Source organism: Pelodiscus sinensis, chromosome 5, assembly GCF_052426305.1.
Source record: "Pelodiscus sinensis isolate ZL-2025 chromosome 5, ASM5242630v1, whole genome shotgun sequence".
NCBI classification, from domain to species: Eukaryota; Metazoa; Chordata; order Testudines; family Trionychidae; genus Pelodiscus; species Pelodiscus sinensis.
Genome location: NC_143056.1, coordinates 90,298,473 through 90,317,786, shown reverse-complemented (window position 1 = coordinate 90,317,786; position 19,314 = coordinate 90,298,473). Strand labels below are relative to the sequence as shown.

At 42.3% G+C, this 19,314-nt stretch overlaps 2 protein-coding genes across 6 annotated transcripts in view; one reads left to right on the top strand and one right to left on the bottom strand.

Annotated features, from left to right (window-relative positions):
- The window catches only part of CSRP3 (cysteine and glycine rich protein 3), a 31,254-nt gene extending 26,560 nt beyond the window's left edge, over positions 1–4,694 (top strand). The window contains exons 5-6 of the mRNA XM_006111485.5: positions 2,260–2,353; positions 3,331–4,694. Of these exons, the coding sequence (XP_006111547.1) occupies positions 2,260–2,353; positions 3,331–3,404 (168 nt within the window). The 3' untranslated portion in view covers positions 3,405–4,694. The remainder of the gene's footprint in view (positions 1–2,259; positions 2,354–3,330) is intronic.
- Positions 4,695–5,420: 726 nt separating this feature from the next.
- Positions 5,421–19,314, bottom strand: part of ZDHHC13 (zDHHC palmitoyltransferase 13) — a 28,033-nt gene continuing 14,139 nt past the window's right edge. For all 5 annotated transcript variants that reach the window (XM_006111481.5, XM_075927719.2, XM_075927720.2 and 2 more), the window contains 8 exons: positions 19,176–19,276; positions 15,884–16,008; positions 13,800–13,862; positions 13,341–13,434; positions 12,438–12,521; positions 8,536–8,693; positions 6,533–6,630; positions 5,421–6,058 (listed from right to left, as the gene is read on the bottom strand). In XM_006111481.5, coding sequence (XP_006111543.1) covers positions 5,923–6,058; positions 6,533–6,630; positions 8,536–8,693; positions 12,438–12,521; positions 13,341–13,434; positions 13,800–13,862; positions 15,884–16,008; positions 19,176–19,276 — 859 coding nt within the window. In that variant the 3' untranslated portion in view covers positions 5,421–5,922. The remainder of the gene's footprint in view (positions 6,059–6,532; positions 6,631–8,535; positions 8,694–12,437; positions 12,522–13,340; positions 13,435–13,799; positions 13,863–15,883; positions 16,009–19,175; positions 19,277–19,314) is intronic.

Below are 19,314 nucleotides of genomic sequence, written 5' to 3'. Positions count from 1 at the left end.
TATTAAGAGCCTGGCTGCCAGGCTCTTAATACAATTAAAAGGGCAAAGCGCAGTGTGGGGTACCGGCAAGACAGAGGCAGTAAGGGAGGAAGAAAGAATAAGCTTGTCCGATAGTTGACTAGTCACTTTTATCCCTATTCTGAAGCAATCTGTTCACAATCCTCAGGTTGTAAACTCGCTCCATGGGATAAGTGTCCTCAAACTTTGTCACTCTATGAAGCACATATTAGTTGGGATTGGTGGTCCCTCTTTAGTGTTCCCAATTACAGAAGCCAACTCCTCTTCCTAAACTTTCATGTTAGCCACAGCAAATGCTTATTTATTTTAAGATTTTAATGATAGTGTAGTTGGGAAGAAAAAAAGCCACTGTCATGTAACCTGCTCCACTTTATGGATTTCTGCTTGGAAACTGATGATCTAGGATGATTCACTGAAAATGCTTTGCAGTCTTGAAGTCTGAAGTGATGGCTAACATGAAATTGCAGTATAGACCGTGGGGCCAGAGTCAAGTGCTGATCCCCATTTGAGACCTCTCAGCTAGTAAGAAAGTCATTAGGAGTCACCTATTATGATAGGGTGCAATGATGAAAATCAGCATTTTGGCCTATTTTGACTAAAATGGAACATGTTGCTGAGATTAAATGAAAATTAATGTAACAATTTAAATCTTATTAGCCAAAGCAAATATAAAACTACAACCCTTTATACAGTAAAACTCCAATGGTCTGGCATCTGATGATCTGGCACTCCTGATGGTCTGGCACCATCAGGAACCCAGAAGTGCTCCAGGCAGCCAGACCATTGGAGCTGCTCTGTCCCCAGCTTCCCCGATTCAGCCGCTGTTAAAACTCATCAGGGGCTGACTCCAGGAAGCCCGAGGCAGAGCTGCTCTGCCCCAGGGCTTCCTGGAATCAGCCCCTGATCAGTTTCAGCAGCGGCTGACTTGGGGTGTGTCTAGACTACAGGATTTTGTCAACAAAAGTGGACTTTTGTCGACAAAACTATACCTGCGTCCACACTACCGCTGAGTTCTGTCGACAATGTCAACAGAACTCAGCAGTTTTGTCGACGCTGGTAAACCTCATTTCACGAGGCATAACGCCTTCTGTCGACAGAGTTCTGTCGACAGAAAGCGTTATTGCATGTAAACTGTCCTTGCGTCTACACTGCCATGTCGACAAAGCACCTTGCTTTGTCGACAGACCTGAATGTAGTGTAGACGCTCTTTGTCGACAGAAGCTTTGTCGACAGTATCTGTCGACAAAAACCTGTAGTCTAGACATACCCTTGGGTACACCTGGGACAGAGCAGCTGGGGTGCTGCCGGGTTGGTCTCATAGCGCCAAGAGTTGGTGCTATCAGACCAACCCAGCAGCACTCCAGCTGCTCTGTCCCAGGCATCTGGATTCAGCCGCTGTTGAAACTGACCAGCGGCTGACTCCAGGAAGCCCGGGGCAGAGCAGCTGGGGTGCTGCCGGGTTGGTCCAGTAGCGCCGAGGTGCGGCGCTGTGGGACCAACCCAGCAGCACCCCAGCTGCTCTGCCCCAGGTGTCCCCAAGAGCAGCTGGGGTGCTGCCGGGTTGGTCTCGCCGCACCAAGGGTCGGCGCTACCGGACCAACCTGGCAGCACTCCAGCTGCTCTGCTGTAGGCGTCCCCGATTCAGCCGCTGCTCAAACTGACCAGCAGCGGCTGGATCAGGGACGCCTGGGGCAGAGCCGGACTATCGGAAGGAGGGGCTATGAGGGGTTTGGGGTGGCATCCCCTCCAACCCCACCTCACCCCATCCCAGACCCCTCATAGCCCCCCCTTCCGATAGTCCGGCAAATCTGATAATCCGGCACCCCCTGGATCCTAAAGGTGCCGGATTATCGGAAGTTTACTGTATATTGATGGTTGGGATTTTTTACTTTATATAATCTAGTTATGATTCTTTTGCACAGGTTGAATCTCTCTGGTCCAGAACTCTCTGGTCTGGAAATATCCACCATCCGGAATGATTTTAGTTAGCTGGATGTCCACTTTTCATGGGTGTGGCTAAGTTTCCCATGGTTCCATGAAGATTGTTTACAGCTACCAGTCATAGCTCTCTGTTTTTTAGCACTAATTTACCCCCCAAATGTCCTTTCATGTCCCAGTAAGCAGTGGAAGTGTTGGTAATGCTGCTAGATAGTGACCACTCATGGTCTAGAAAATTCTCTGGTTTGGAACTGGTCAGATCATGAGGGTTGTATAATGTGATATCTCTTCCTTCTTTCACAGCCTTGGCATAAGACTTGCTTCCGTTGTGCTTTTTGTGGAAAGAGCCTAGAATCTACAAATGTTACAGACAAAGATGGAGAAATCTATTGTAAGGGTAAGTTCAATCTTATTTCTGTTCTATTACTGAAAATATCCTTCTAAGTTGCTCTACTCAGACAAGATGTAGGCATCATCACCTATTTTTGTTAGATATCTGAATTTAGGAAAGTATAATGAGTTCACTTCCTTTCTTTGCTTTGTACAGTCCCATACCAAAATTACTGTCTCATTTTTGGGGAGTGAATTTAGAAAGCAAATTAATCTGTATCTTCTTTCATAAATATTAAGTAGTCTCAAATTTGGAATCTCTTGCCACCAAGAATCACATTTGTCCTGCAAAATAATGTGTGGACAAATCCCTATATCTGTACTGGTCCTCACTGACTTCAGTGGCTTTCCACAAGGACAAGAGGGGTCTGGCCACAATGTTTTCATTATAGGATCATGGACCTACATGGGATTTTCCCCTAGGAATCTTACATCGGGAATCAAAGATCTTCATAAATATGCCAACATCACTGAAGATAATAGATTTACTTTGGATTTTTCTCAGATAATGCAAGTCCACAGAGTCAATCCATCCTTAAAAATAGGCTGAAAGGGGTATGAAGACTTTTATATTAGTGTTCTAGGCTGGGATTTTCAAAGATGATTCAGGAAACATTCAACAGGAATTCTGTTAGATCCTTTTTGAAATCCCAGCCCTAATATTTATTCCACATGCTCTGCAAACAACGTTCATGTGAATTAGAATTTGTTCTAGTACCTATAACTTAGATTTTCTCAGTATTTTACAGTACTGGAAATTGTTCTGAGAGGAGCTTGACTTGATCTCACCCAAAACTAAGAAGTTTGTGTATCTCAAAAATAACAAGAATGGACAAAGTTACATTGTCAGAGTTGTGGATGTGCCTGAGAAAAATAATCCATGTTTGCCACTGTACATAGTTTACTGTGATTCCTAAGAATGTTTTTAGTATAATTACTACATAAAATGCTCTTTACTAACATCTTTCTCCCTTCCTTTTGCAGTTTGCTATGCAAAGAACTTTGGTCCCAAAGGAATTGGGTTTGGTGGCCTCACTCAAGTGGAAAAGAAAGAATGAAACTTTTTATATCAGGCACATTTCACATCTCTGTTGATGCCACAGATGTATTGATGGCTAAGTAAAACAGTGATGCATTGATAAGAACCTAGGACATTTTTTAAAACTTCTACTTCTCCAAACTCACTAGAAAGCTTTGTAAGCTTATCTCTCAAGAAATTATTGCAGTAGCTAGAAAATACATTTTGACAAAATGGATGTAAGCTCATTCTATACTGAAAATAGCCTAATATTTTGCTACATTCTAATTTGTTTGTAATAATAGAATTTCTTAATATGCTACTTTCCCTGGCTAATGTTATATAGTTTTTGGAGTTTGCCATATAATGTGATGGTCCTATAAGCAAGGGGCAAAGGAAAGTGTTTTGGATGTATACTACTCCAAGGGTATGTCTACACTACAGAGAAGTATCAGAGGGGCAGCCGTGTTAGTCTGAATCTGCAAAAGTAGCGAGGAGTCCTGTGGCACCTTATAGACTAACTGAAGTGTTGGAGCATAAGCTTTCGTGGGCAAAGACCCACTTCGTCAGATGCATATGCTCCAACTCTTCAGTTAGACTATAAGGTGCCACAGGACTCCTCACCGCTACTACAGAGAAGATCAATCCTCTGGAGGCCAATCTTCTAGCATTCAATTTAGGCCTTATGTAGACCCGTAAAATTGAACAGTGAGAGCAGCCCCTGCTGACACCTCGTTCTGCAAGGAGTAAGGGAAGAAGGTGAAAGCGTGAGAGTCCATCATTCTCCCGCAGTAGGGACGCCGCGGAGACTCGGCTTAAGGTAAGCCGAATCCAGCTACTCATTTTGCGTAGCTGGATGGCGTACCTTAAGATGCTCTCCCTGGTCTAGCAGACCAGGTCCAGCACAGCAGAATCTTTCCCATTTTCTCTACCATCTATCCTACCATAATTCCTTAGTAAAATACATTGTTATGTTATGGTGACACTAGTATGAGAGGATATTTTTTTTTTTTTTAAAGGCACATTTCTAATCTGTCACAATAGCAAACAATTTCAGGCTCCCTCTTCCTGAGAGAAAGAGAAAGGGAATAAAAGACAGATTTCTTGAATTGGAAGTCATATTTTCATAAAACAGGAAAAAAAAATCAAAGAAGATGTTAAATCTAGTTTTGTATTGGTAGGTTTCTCTTGATACAATAAACTGTAGATACTGCTTTCATGATATGACTGGTTAAATTACTTGGCTCTTATTTGGTCCTCTAATGCTCAAAGCACTCACCTAATTCACCAGGCTCAATAAACAATACCTCTATTGAAACTGTAAGAAATCTCTGGTTTTATTTCATTCTAGTTTACTACTAAACTACTAATAATGGATCATATTTTGAATTGTCTCTGATTAGTGCTCTTTATTTGTGCTTTTTCCCTCCCCTATAGCTAATATTCCCTCTAACCTTTTCCATCCATGCACACAATAAATTTTTATGTGCACTGGGGCATATGTAAGTATGCCCCACCAACAGAAATACAAAAAATCTAGTTATGGGCACCCTAGTAATCAGCTGGGCAGCATTTGTAGATCACCCAAGTGGCCGCACAAGCACAAAGGGAACACTGCCTATCGCCATAAATGTCATTTTTGTTCTTTTCTGTTACAATACAAATCTCCTAGTTGGACACAGTGGGCTCATGCTGTGTGAAGTCCATTTGATGTCTCTGAAAAGTGATTCATATCAGACTCTACATTTTCCAAATACAGCATTAAACTATTTACATTTATCAAGGGTGCAGGTACATTGCTTGGGAGTATGGTAGCCCTACCTTGCAGCCTGAAATATTGTTAAACATTATCATTAGGTTTTGGTCATGTACCTACTTAGTGGCTGAGTTCTCCATTTCAAAGTGACACTGGGGTAAATGAATGCAAGATTTAGTCTTCTGATCAATTCTTGTTAGACGTTTAAAGAAGCAAGATAGGCCTTTGCAGTTATGTTTAATGATTTTTAAAGATGTAAGTTTCAAACTTTCCCTTGAATATTTAAAAAAAAAGGAAATGTAAGCATGAAATCTAATTTATTTCATGTGAAAGCAAACAGTAAGTCTAAACAGTGATTCTGTACAGATTTACATAGTATAAAGACAAATAAGTTATCAAAAATACAAGGTAGTGTTAAAAACTTTTTGAAATAGTCAATTCAAAAATGTAAAAAATAATTTCCCTTAACAAATGTGTTCTTTGTAGACACAATCTGAAAAAAATCTTTAAAAGGTATTATATACGATTTCTGGAGTGTTATATAAAAATTTCTCATAAAAATATACTTTAAGTGACATCTCATAGTTATATGAAATTTCAAATTGTTAAAGTTGAAAGTACATACAAACCACCACTGCAATGCTTTCAGATCTGTTTTGCTGTAATTTATGATAAACTGTACTATTTGAACAATAGTAACAATATAAAATTTAAGGGCAAGAAAGTTTCAAAAGAATTTGAACACAATATTAAGAATATCCAGTTTTATTTAGCTTTCAGTTTGGCTCTTTGGTGCTTTTCTTCATACAGAATGAACATTTTTACCTCTTGCAGGATGAAATAGAGTATATTGTTTAGTCCAGTCAACTACGTTGGGTGTGAACATACCAAAGCAACGGCACTGAAAAAAGTCTGCAAGGTTCTGAAAGCATCCATGACTGGAAATCAGAGAAAACTCTATTAATAAATGTAACAAAAAAAGAGGGCCAACACAGCAAATATGGTACACTAAAGAGCATTTCAAAAAGCACAAAGCTAATAAGAAGGGTTCTTGCAGAAGAAATTAAAAAACAAAAACATTCCCCCCCCCACCCCGCCACGTAAATAGGTTAAGTTTTCACATATCCTTTCCAACCTATATAACACTTAAATGTTAGGAAAAGGAGAATTCAGTAAGTGCCAATTAGAAGCATTAGGGTTGATCTGAAATTATTACCAATAGCATAAAATAGTAAGCTGCTGGAGCTCTGGACCCTTTCAAAAGTCTGGCTGGGGGGATGCTAACCTGATCCCTGCCACTTGTGCCTCAGGTATATTCAGCAAACACTAGTAAATTTAACTTTTATTTGGTAGTAATTAAAGATGATTAATTCCACTTCCTTAAAAATAATTCTCTTAACAAAAATACTTACTTGTATGGAGTTTTCCGGAGAGAAATAGCTTGCTTGGAACACCTGCTCTGTAATGTGAGGGTTATTCTTTCATGTGAGGTCAAGCCCAGAAAAGCAATCTTCAAGGTGGACAGGGTATAGGGAAGGAGATAATTGAAATGTGGATATATTAAAGCAGTTAAATAATGGACACACACAAATGCAATGTATTTTTTTCTCTGATAGAAACCAAAAAGTTGGGAGTGTCAATGTCAAAACACCCAACTCATCCCTAATTAGTTCATGGTGCCTAGATGTTTACAGAGATTAAAATGCATGGTTTCCACTCAGAATAATACAGAATACAGAGGTGGGAAAAGACCTATTACATCATTGAAGTTATCTAGCAAGGACAATGTGCAGTAATACCTTGATATAAGCCAGCAAGAAGAGGACAGAGCTGGAGCCATATTTTTCAAATGTCCTCAACTGCATTTGTTATCTTACATCTTTCCATTTATATATTTTTGCCTATAATTTCTCATTGTCTATTCAATTGTCTAATGTTTAATTTCCTTTAACATAGTCTAATCTATTTTTAAACACTCATAGATCAGTGATTTCTGAAGAAACCAATGAAGCTTTAAAAAAAGCTTAGCTCAATGAGGGTAAGTCTACACAGCAACATTATTTCAAAATAACTTACATTATTTTGAAATAATTTAGTCCGTGCCTACACAGCAGGCAGTTATTTTGAAATAATATTGAAATACAGGCAGTCCCCGGGTTATGTACAAGATAGGGACTGTAGGTTTGTTCTTAAGTTGTGTATGTAAGTCGGAGCTGAATCTGGACGCCAGTTCTGACTTACATACAGATTCGACTTAAGAACCCCAGGCATCTCCAAGTCAGCTGCTGCTGAAACTGATCAGCGGCTGATTCCAGGAAGCCCGGGGCAGAGGCTTCCTGTAGTCAGCCATTGGTCAGGTTCAGCAGCGGCTGACTTGGGGACGCCTGGGGCAGAGCAGCTGGGGTGCTGCTGGGTTGGTCCAGTAGCGCCACCGTTCCTCGGCGCTACTGGACCAACCCAGCAGCACCCCAGCTGCTCTGTCCCAGGCGTCCTGATTCAGCCGCTGCTGGACATAAGTCGGATCCGCGTAACTCGGGGACTGCCTGTACTATCAAGCTGGAGGATTTCTTACTCCGACTCCTATAACCCTCACCATACGAGGAGTAAGGGAAGTTGGAGGAAGAGTGCTCTGTTTCTGTAGATGCTTCCAACTTCGAAATATGCTACGCAATTGATATAACTTGAAATAAGGTACACAAATTAAGCTAAGCCCTGCTGTGTAAACGCAACCTAAATGTCTAACATATTCAGATGTATATACAACAGATCCTAATCTGTAAAACAAATCTGTTTTTTGAATAAAAGTACCAGCTTGCCTTCCTATACAGAGTTGTTCCAAGTTATGAATCTTTGAAAAACAAGGTTTAAAAAAAAAGTTGATACTTCTAATCAGAGTAGAGCCATGATCATATTTTTATCTTAGTTGGACTTAAAATAGATTAATCAAGAACTGCTAAGCTACAACACATATTTCTCAGTTCAGCATTAATTAAATCACTAGGCAAAATTATCATAAAACCATAAAATATTTTTAGAAAGTGACACCAGTTGTATTTATCATTTTGATTCTTTCCCACCAAAAACTTGATTTCTTAACTATTTTCCTAAATATTATTGTTCTGCATCAAAACCAATCAAAACCTATAAATAGCAGACTTCTGTTAAAAGGCTTGATTTTGAGTATCTTTTTAGACTGAGTATCGGAAACAGTCTCTACACAACTAGACATGGAACCAAAGGCAGAGCCCTGGGAGTATAAGGGGTGGGTCATCCTTACATATCCCTGCAACTTGATCCTGATGGGCCAAGGAAAGCTCGCACAACGTAAGGCGTTTAATCAGACAAGTCTGCCAAGGATTTTTTTTTTTAATTCGGAAGTCCTCAAGAAAAGCATGTATATAAGGCAAAAAAGTACCTGATAAAGCTGAATAATTAGCATCAACGAAGTCCACAAAGTATGAAAACACACTATTGTAAAGATGTACAAAACCCATGGAGAACAAGACACTATCTGTGTCAAGTAAGTCCACGCGCCGTCTTGGTGGTAAGTTGTTGCACAATGTTCTGACCAATCTGAGAATAAGCAAAGTTGCCTTTACTAAAAAGAATAATTAAACTACCTAAGATCATCAGATCTTACATTGCGAACTCTAGAAACAAAACTTCTATGTTGGATGTTAGCACTTACAACAAGAATACCGATGCAGTGACCGCATGCATACTGCATGCAGCATATACATTTAACAAATTACAACTGGTGTCAGAAATCATAGCAAGTTAATTTATTTATACACTATGCAATCATACTACATTAGTATGGTCCATTTATTCAGGATTGCTCCCAGTGAGCCAATTTAAACCAAAGAAAAATGTGAACTGAAGGTCCTGTCCTACAAAAGATTATAGACGTCTATGAAAATTGGTCTGCCAAGATGGGCTAAATAGACGTTTATTATATTGTTATTAGAAAACTTACCTGGTGCTGCCTGGGGTTGGCACAAGGGTGGCAGAGAAGCAACTCTAGAGGCTCTCACTGGCACTCCCTGGGCTTGGCTGAGGAGGGAAGGGGGGGCTACACAGGCCAGCTGGACATGGGCATACGGTACTGAGGGAGGAAGGGGGTCAAACAGGACTGTGATATCTGGCCCCGGTGGTATTCCAAGAAGGGGGGGGGGGACTGTGGCAATGGGGGTGATAGGATTTGGGTTAGGGGGGGCCACTCAATTGAGCCCTGTCCCCAGATGGCCACTCCTTTCCTGGTGTGGCTGCCCCCAGGCGTCATTTTGCAGTATAGTTGTCCCCTGCGCTCACTGTCCTGAGTGGTCACTGTGCAGTACTGTATCCCTCCAATCAGCCCTCTCCCTTTCCAGGTTATGAAAAACAATCGAATTCCAGGCACATCCCATTTTCCTGGCACAACCAAACTCTGATCGTGCTTTAAGTTAGGATAAGAGGAAGCTCCAAAATGTGATGGCCCTATCTGTTACTGTTTATGAGTTCTTGATGGATAAATCTCTAAAATTATATTGATGTATTATATATACACATTAATTACTATACAGTTTTATTTCATGAAATGGACACCCAGTGTATTGGATGGACCCTAAAGGATGTTTTTATAAAATTAAACAATAATATTGCAAGGCAATGACTACTACTTCACTGTGTTATTAGTACTTGAAAACATTGCTTAATTATGGTTTTAAATAATCATTAAAAGCATCTACAGTTTATGACAGCTTTTCGTTTGCATTTATTAATCCAAGGGAATACAAAATAAATGTAAATGGAGAATATATTTGATCCATGACAGGGGAAAATTAGTGCTTCCACCAAAGTTATAGAAATATGAAGTGGATCGCATTAGTCCAAATGTTTTTATATCTTTGAAACATCTACAAGTCTGGGTGATGTGCTTTTACATATAAAAATATAAAAAGCTAGGAAAGTTTATTTTTAAGGCTCCAACTCAGCAAACCAGTTATGTACTTAAAGTTAAGTACATGCTTAAGTTCCACTGAAGTCTTAGGATTAAGCTAGTTGTCTAAATCCTAAAACTAAGAGCCATCCCTGGTTTTGGATCAAGTGCAATTTTTTCTTTAGGACAATCCTACATTTTTGCACATGCAAGACTCTCATTGAAGCTCAGGGTAAGTACTCAAGACCAGACCTCATTTCTTATAGTGTCATGTATACTCACTTTACTTCCCTATATGTTACTACTCCTCATTTCCATATATCATTATGCAGAACAGTTTGGATTTTTCTTGGATAACATCACAGTTCACGCTCAGATAGAGTTGCCAATTGTCTAATCACAGAAACCCAAACACCCTTCCACACCCCTTCATAGGTCCCAGTCCTGCCACCCGTTCCCTGAGGCCCTGCTGCCATGTCTGAGGCCCACTCACTCCATCCTTTGCTCACTCTGTCGCTCTCTCCCCCCATCACTTACACTGGGCTGGAGCTGATGAGCTTGGAGTGTGGAAAGGGACTCACACTTGATCCCTGGACAGGGATGCAAGCTCTGGGAGGCAATGTGGGTACAGGAGGGGATTCAGGCTCCAGCTAGGCAGCACTTATCTCAGACAGTTCCCAGAAGCAACTGGCATGACCCAGCATCCCCTAGGCTCAGGGTGGCCAGCAGGCGGCTCCATGTGCTACCCCTGAAATTCTCAGTCAATGAGAGCTGCAGAGCTGGCATATAGGACAGAGGCAGCACACAGAGACCGCCTGACTGCCTCTGCACTGTTGGACTGTCTGGACATGCTGGTCACTTCCAAGACCTGTGTGGAGTCAGGGCAGGCAGAAAGCTGCCTTGGCCCCACTGTGCTGTTGATTGCACTAGGGATGTAAGTGACTAGTCAACTATCCAATAAGCAAAAGCTTATCAGATAGTTGACACACTAGTTGACTAGTTTCTTCCCCCCCTCTCATTGCTACCTCTATCAAAAAAAATCAGCAAGAGGCGGGGGGCAAGAGGATGGGGTGCTGGGGGAGCCGGCTTAAAAGCAGGCTCCCTCCAGCTCCTGCTGGAGCTCTTGTACATTTCAAAGCGGAAGCGTCGCATGGAGCCTGCGGCCAGTGGGGGTTGGCCTTAAGCTCCATGCTGCGTTTCAATCTTTGAAATGCACAAGAGCCCCTACTGTGGCCATGTGCCAGCTGGTACCAGCAGATGCTTCTTGCCAGCATGCTCTACCAGCACACCTTCACCTCTGGAATAGATACAGTAATTCCTCATTTAACATGGTAGATACATTTCAGAAAATGATCGTGCTAAGTGAAAACGTATTAGGCGGAGTCAATTTTCCAATTGAAAATAATGGAAAAGGTGGGGGTTGCGTTTCAAGAGCACGTGTGCTCGCAGCTCCAGCCTGCACTTGTTAGCAGCTGGGACTGGGACATAAGGTTGGGGGAGAAAGGGGACTGGGTTATAGCAGGGAGGGGAGGTGTTTGGCTCTGGAGAAGGGAAGGGAAGGGAAGGACATGGGAGGGGGCTTGCAGCCACCGGCCGAGTTTCCCCAGCTGGCTGGTCACCGGCAGCTGCGCGGGGCTTCCTCTGCCTTCTTACAAAGCGGCGAAGGTTTGCTGCTCGCCGTGCAGTTCCCCGGTGACCCCCTCTGGCCAGACGCTTTGTAAGGCGGCAGAGGAAGCTCTGGGCAGCTGCACGAGGCTTCCCCTGCCTCCCTGCAAAGCAGCAGAGGTTTGCCGCTTGCAGCGCTGTTCCCCGGTGACCCCCTCTGGCTGGACGTAAGGCATCTGGACGGACGCAAGGCATCTGGCCAGAGAGGGTCACCGGGGAACAGCGCTGCAAGTGGCAAACCTCTGCCACTTTGGAGGGAGGCAGGGGAAATCGTGTTATTGATTTCGTGTTATTGAGGGGACGGGTTGTGTTGTTTGAAAAATGTTTCCTAAAAAAAAATTGTGCTATCGCAAAAACGTGTTTAGTGGGCACACGTTAAGTGAGGAATTACTGTACACACACTTTTATTATTTATGCCTCCTGAATTTTATTTCTAGAAGAACCTCCACTTCTCTTCTGAAGTCATATTTCCTAAAAATGCAGATCACTGTAACAATATCTTTTAAAAATAAAATATAAATTTTGAACTGTTATTAATACCTGACAAAAGTTTAATCAAAATCTTTATCCTGATTTCAGGTACATGGCTATTTTTGTTAAGAGTTATGATTGTTCCAGCACAAGCAAGATCAGGATTGAACCACAAAATGACAATATATGAAATGCCAGCAAATAAATGAAATAAGTAAGAGCACTTTGAACATACAATTAAAGTAAAATATATAAATACGTACAGAGGAGAGTTCCATAGAACATCCAGGTCCCCATCATAGTTAGGAAGAGCAGAAACAAAAGGAAATAATAATGGTTGCCAACACCTGTATTAGGGACAACGAAGAAAAGACTTTATATTGTGTATCTTAATACAGTTAGTATTTTCCCAAAGTTAACACAAGTAGAAAGATAGTCAATGTTCTTACTATTCCTTCCACCATGCTCAGTATATTTTACCACAGCTTGACCTAATTCCTTCCCAACTTCTCACACTAGTAATTCCAGATACACTGTTTCTAATGAGATTTTCTTGAGCTAGAGCAGAGCAGGGGTTGCTAGTTAAGGCAAGCTCCAAATACAGACTAAATTTTTGTCACCTTTTTCATTAATTCCATTGATGTATCTCAACTTTGTGGTCTTCAGCATCGTGAAAAATACAAAATAGACTATCTTGGGTATCGTAGCACACAAACAATACTCTCACTTGAAATCTTGCTTATAAATATATTCAAGTTTTACATCAGAGTTATTTCAGTCTAACATAACTTTGCACACCTCAGACAGTGTAGTGGACATTCTAAGCATTTCCAAATTACAAGCTAAATTACAATAACTAAACATGGGCTTTAATAAGACAGTCCTGCAGATTTAAGGTCCATAACAATCCAAGCCTGTCTATATTTTTCTCCATTTCCTCCTGAATGATAGTGCTTGGAGCTGGAGGACCCATTTTAGCTGCCTCACTTTAATAGCTTCAATTCAGAGACCAAACAATAAAGGAGAAGGGCTGGATACAACTCTCACCGACACCTGTCAATACCCATTCATCTATCAATCACACCAGTTAACTAGATTGTGCTGTTAGGTGCTGTCCTTCAGGAGATTAGCACAAGGGGGTTCCAAGTATGCTAAAATAAACTCACCTATACATTGTCCAGTCCACAGACAATGTTGGTCATATCTAGCAATACATGAGTTGCAAGCAATGCAATGCATGGATCTCAAAGGCTTTTTTACCTAATTGAAAGTGGAAGGGGAAAATTCAATAATTCATGACATTCATAAATCATGTAAACTACTTATTTTTGCTCTACATTCAAAAATAAAAAAATGAAATGCAGTTCCCATTACAGACTCAACATTTCAACATAATTTAAATGACACAATTATGCACTTTTCCTTTTATAAGCCAACTAAAACTATCTATAGTAGTTTAAAGGATTATTTGAAGGCATACGGCCTGTAGTCCTCACTAATGACCAAGGAATACCAAGGAAGGACAAAAAAATGTAATACTCTTATTCAGACAGCTATGCACGTAACTCCCTGTGTATCAAAACGAGAGTAATCCACATTAAATGTGCAATGAAAGCCTCACTTACAAGACATGATATGCAAAATGTTCTGAGATCCAAGCAGCCAGCTTCCGCAAGAGTAACAATACTCTGAAAGACACAAGTTATTTTACAATTCTATTTATCTCATTTTTCTAACAGTGTCAGGAAGATCAGAGGTTTCTTAAATAATATCAAGATGATGAATCCTTTTCAAGTTTTATCATTAAAAATATGCAATCAAAATATTAACACTGAGATGAAGCTAAATTGTTCCCTGGAGCAGACACAGATTCAAGGAAATGCAATATGGATAAGACCTATTTGATTTAATCCTCCAGTACCCCATCCAGGCAGGATAAGTGTGGGGGTTTTTGTTTGCGAAGTAGTCCTTGATCAGAATAGTTAAAACCACTTATTTAGTATAGTATCTTTGGTGCGGTTAGTACTTCTGACAAGGGATGTTCACCAAATAGCTGTTAACCAGTTAACCAATAAGTGATTGCTTACTCGTTAACATACTGGTTAGCCACATCAAAACCAACCCCCGCTCTTTCCCCTGTGCCACGTGCCCTGCATTTAAAACCTGGATCAACAGGCTGGCTTAGTCCCAGCCCTCTGTTCAGAATTTTAAATGAGGAGCATGCAGGTGCGTGCAGTCTGTGTGGAGAGTCAGTTTGAAAAACAGCTCCTGCCTGCTGCCTGTTTCTTTTATAGAGGCGGGAGCGCAGAGTGGCAGCAGTCCCTGTCTGTGGGGGACAGAAGCTGCTCCGGCATTCCATGCAAACAAGGGCTGCTGCGTGGAGCAGTCTCCACAGTGGGCCTGAGGTCATCACAGACAGAGGCTGTTCTGAGGGATTCTGGAGCAGCTTCTATCTACCGAAATCTTGGGCCCTCCGTGGACAGGGGCTGTTGCCATCCTGCACTGCTGCCTCTGTATCAGATACACAGGCAGCAGCACAGAGTGGCAGGGAGCTCCCCAGGAGCGAGGCTGGGAGCACACTGGCTGCTGCCCCCAACCCCAGTTGGAGTACTAAGTAATGGTTGAAAGGCTAAGAATTTTAGTTACACAAATATTGAAATACACTGAAATAGGCTGTCAAGCAATAAAACAATTTAATCGTGCACTGCCCCTTTGAAACGCAGCGGCGGCATTTCAAAGGGCAGCACTGCAGCTGGAGTGCCCAGATGATCCCCAGCTGCACATTACGCTGCCCCTTTGAAGCGCCGTTCCAGCCTTTCCAAGGGGCAGCGCTGCACCGAGCCGGGGTCAACTGGAGACTCCAGCTGATCCCCGGCGCCTAATGAGCTGCCCCTTTGAAGTGCCAGAGCAGCTCTTCAAAGGGGAAGCGCAGCAGTAACACCTGCAATTAACACGTTAAAAAAATTAACGCATTAATCCTTCCCTGTGTTCATCGCAGGTGTTAACGCACATCAATTGGCAGCCTAAAATACATGATTTCTGACATTCCTACTTCTGACAGATAACGATGGCATAGGCTGCTGTATACGGTGTCCCCCCCGCCCCGGTATGCCAAGTAACCATGATGCAGACTATAGTAAGCTACCTGTTCACTGCATGGCAACTTCTTGCTCTTGCATCCTAAATGAAATTGGATAAAGGTTGCCTCACTACTTTTCCGATAATGTTCAACAAGAAGATCATGAAAAAGGTCTTGACAAAACTTATTGCAGTCCTAGCTTGGAGCATCAACAGAACTTGGAAACATAAGCATGCATAATACTTTATAAGCATATGGAAACCACATGAGATCCTCACAGTTTGTGGGTCAAGTTCTCTATTAAGTTATACCACTATTAATTTAGACAACACTAATGGCATTTTATAGGGTCAAATTCAACTGCATCTCAAACTTCAACAGACACATATATCTATGTGAGGTGATAGCTGACACAGAAAAGTTATTTTTAAGAAAGCATAGAGAAGAGAAATAATTTACAATATATGAAAATATATAAGTATTAGAGTCACTTACCGTACTAAGGGTTAAAATGAATCTCTGAAGACTAAAGAAAATATTACTGTTCACTGTTTAAATATAAAAATCACAGAAAAGAATGCACACATTATACTGTGGTATATTTTAAGTTGATTTATGGAGGTAAAATACCTTTCTCCTTTCTTCTTCAGAAATCTTGATGCATCCAGGATCAGTTCTCCATGTTTTGTAGAAATAGTAGAGAAGACCCACTACACTAAGGATAAAGGGGATCTGGAAAATTGTGTCTGCTAAATGTAGCATTCAGGTTAAGGAATATTGTTTCACATAAATCACCATCAACACTTTGTCCTTACAAACAATATACTTTAAAATTAACTTGCATGGCATCATTGTAGTTTTACAAGTATTTCACTAATAAAGGAAAAAGGATAGACTAGTCTGGTACCCTCAGGACCTGACTGGTCCTGGATAATGGATTTTGCCAGACCAGGAGAGGTCATTTTTAGACACCTGCCACCAGCCCTATGGCCTGGCTGCTGGCTTCCCTACCTCCTGCTGACCCCACTGTTCTACCAACCCCCTCGGCAGCTGCTCAGCCCCTCTGGGCAGCCACATGTTAGGTCTTCCAACTCTGCTGGGCAGCACCACTGTCACACGCTAGGTGGGCAGCCCACTGCCCTGCCAGCCTTGCAGGGATCCTTACTGCTGGCCATTCATCGGGACTCTCTGGTCCTGCAACATCCATGCCCAACCAGAGAATCCTAGTTAAGAGAGTGTCAACTTGTAATATACTCTTTACTCAACTCAAGATCCTGAACTAGATGTACTTCCGATTTGATGAGGTATAGATAGTTCTTCCTTTTTCTATTTCTGCTCAATTTTATAATATTTACAGGCAAATATACAGATAAATATAAAGGTTTTAGGTAGAGAATTGTATAATCTAATTCTATATTTAGAGAGAGAGAGAGAGAGAGAGAGAGAGAGAGAGAGAGAGATATTTGTTGCACTATTACTCTAACAGTTTTATGTAAAGACAGAAACATGTGTATTATATACCAAATTTTTACACTCCTATATTATAAACAGAGCTCGACAAATTATACAATCTACTCACCCGTGGCGAGTAGATTGTAACCTGGAAGAGCCGGGTTCGGGCGATCTGCGCATGCGGAGAACGATCTGCGCATGCGCAGATCGCCGGACAGCACGGCTGGTGAGCGGGGCTCGCTGTAGTTTGGCGAGCCCTGATTATAAGCATTTATACAGGTTGTGGGAAGGGAGAAGGCACCTAACCAAAGTACACCAAGTTAAGACTGGTATCTTCCTAAATACAGCACTTCGTATTTTTACTTCAAAATTGTTCTCTCTTGTATATTACAAATGCAATGAGGTAACTTAATGGCTAAAACCAAAAATACTACTTTAACAAATATTGATATTTTGTGTTGTAAAATGTAATCTTTTCAATAATTCATATTATATCTAGTAAAATGCTACTGCAGGGCATTCTTTTATTATCCCATATGATGCTATATTATTTGCGGGTACTATAAATACCCTGCATCCCTATCTGTTTTGTAGATTTGGGGAGAGCAAATACAGAACATAATGTCAGAGTTTAGCAAAGTGTTCAACAAACAAATCAAATTCTACATTTACACACTGCAGTAAAAACAAATAAACTTGCTTATAAAGTGAGACAAATACATACATGCATTCCCATCTGGAATACAGTACATGCAACCACAGAAATTAATCCTGATAATCTTATTAAGGTGATCTAATTAGAAATAGTACAAAAATGCCACCTAAGGGATTAAATAATTAAAAATGCAATGCTACTTAATGTAGCAATATAGTACTGCTGGTTTACCACAGAAATTTATTTTCAGTTACATGTCCCCCTAAAGGCCTTCTGATTTAATGGAAATGTTTTACAAAATTAACAGATAAAGCCCTCTGTGTAACAAAGCAGATACTATTTAAAGGAATACTAAATTCTATTTAAAGGAATACTTGAGAATATAATGGATAAAGCTTGAAAAGCCCAATCTCAATACCATCAACTACAGTCCCAAAATAAAATCTGTATTATGATTAGCAATTAGTGTCTAATCATGTAAGCCCCAATTTCTGTCCATTGATAGCCTTCAGGTAAAGTCCTTCAAAATCACACCATCCCTTCATAATGGAAATAAAGTACCAACCATATATACACTTACATGTTAGTAACAAAAATAATATATACAGGCAGTCCCCGAGTTACGCGGATCCGACTTATGTCGGATCCGCAGTTACGAACGGGGACCTTTCCCTGGTCTCCAGCAGACCAGGGAGAGGAAGCAAAGCGGCGGAACACGCGGGCAGCGGACAGCCCAGACGCGTCTGGGCTGTCCGCTGCCCGCGTGCTCCGGGGCTTTGCTCTGCTTTGCTCCCCATCCCCGTGGTCTGCAGACCAGGGGGACGGGGAGCAAAGCAGAGCAAAGCGGCAGAACATGCGCGCAGCCAGGGGGATGGGGAGCAGACCAGGGGGACGGGGAGCAAAGCAGAGCAAAGCCGGGCAGCGGACAGCCCAGACGCGTCTGGGCTGCCCACTGCGCGCGTGTTCCGCCGCTTTGCTCTGCTTTGCTCCCCGTCCCCCTGGTCTGCAGACCAGGGGGACGGGGAGCAAAGCAGAGCAAAGCCCCGGCGCACGCGGGCAGCAGACAGCCTAGACGCGTCTGGACTGCCCGCGTGTTCCGCTGCTTTGCTCCCCATCCCCCGGTCTGCAGACCAGAGGGACGGGGAGCAAAGCAGAGCAAAGCCGCGGAGCCCAAGGGCAGCAGGACAGCCACGGCGCGTCTGGGCTGTCCCGCTGTCCCCGTGCTCCGCGGCTTTGCTCCGGACGCCTGTGGTACAGCAGCTGGGGCGCTGCCGGTTGGTCCCGTAGCGCCACTCTGGGCGCTACTGGACCAACCCGGCAGCACCCCAGCTGCTCTGCCCCAGGCGTCCTGATTCAGCCACTGCTGGTCAGTTTCAGCAGCGGCTGAATCAGGACACCTGGGGCAGAGCAGCTTGGGTGCTGCTGGGTTGGTCCAGCGGCAGCGCTACTGGACCAACCCAGCAGCACCCCAGCTGCTCTGCCCCAGGCGTCCCCAAGTCAGCTGCTGCTGAAACTGACCAGTGGCTGACTACAGGAAGCCTCTGCCCCGGGCTTCCTGGAATCAGCCGCTGATCAGTTTCAGCAGCAGCTGACCTGGGGACGCTTGGGGTTCTTAAGTTGATTCTGTATGCAAGTCGGAACTGGCGGTCAGTTTCAGCAGCGGCTGAATCTGGACGCCAGTTCCGACTCACATACAGATTCAAGTTAAGAACAAACCTACAGTCCCTATCTTGTACGTAACCCGGGGACTGCCTGTATTTTCAGGACTGGAGCCCAAATTGATTTGGCATTTCACTTCCTGAGTATAAAGGATATCAGGCAGGAACCAGACAAACCAGGTCATAGACATCCAAAAAATGGAACTTAGCATGAAAACGGCTGGTAAATATTTTAGGCTCTTGAGTCCCACAAAATGCCTGAAAGACATGAAAAAAATATCTACTTCCAAATCATA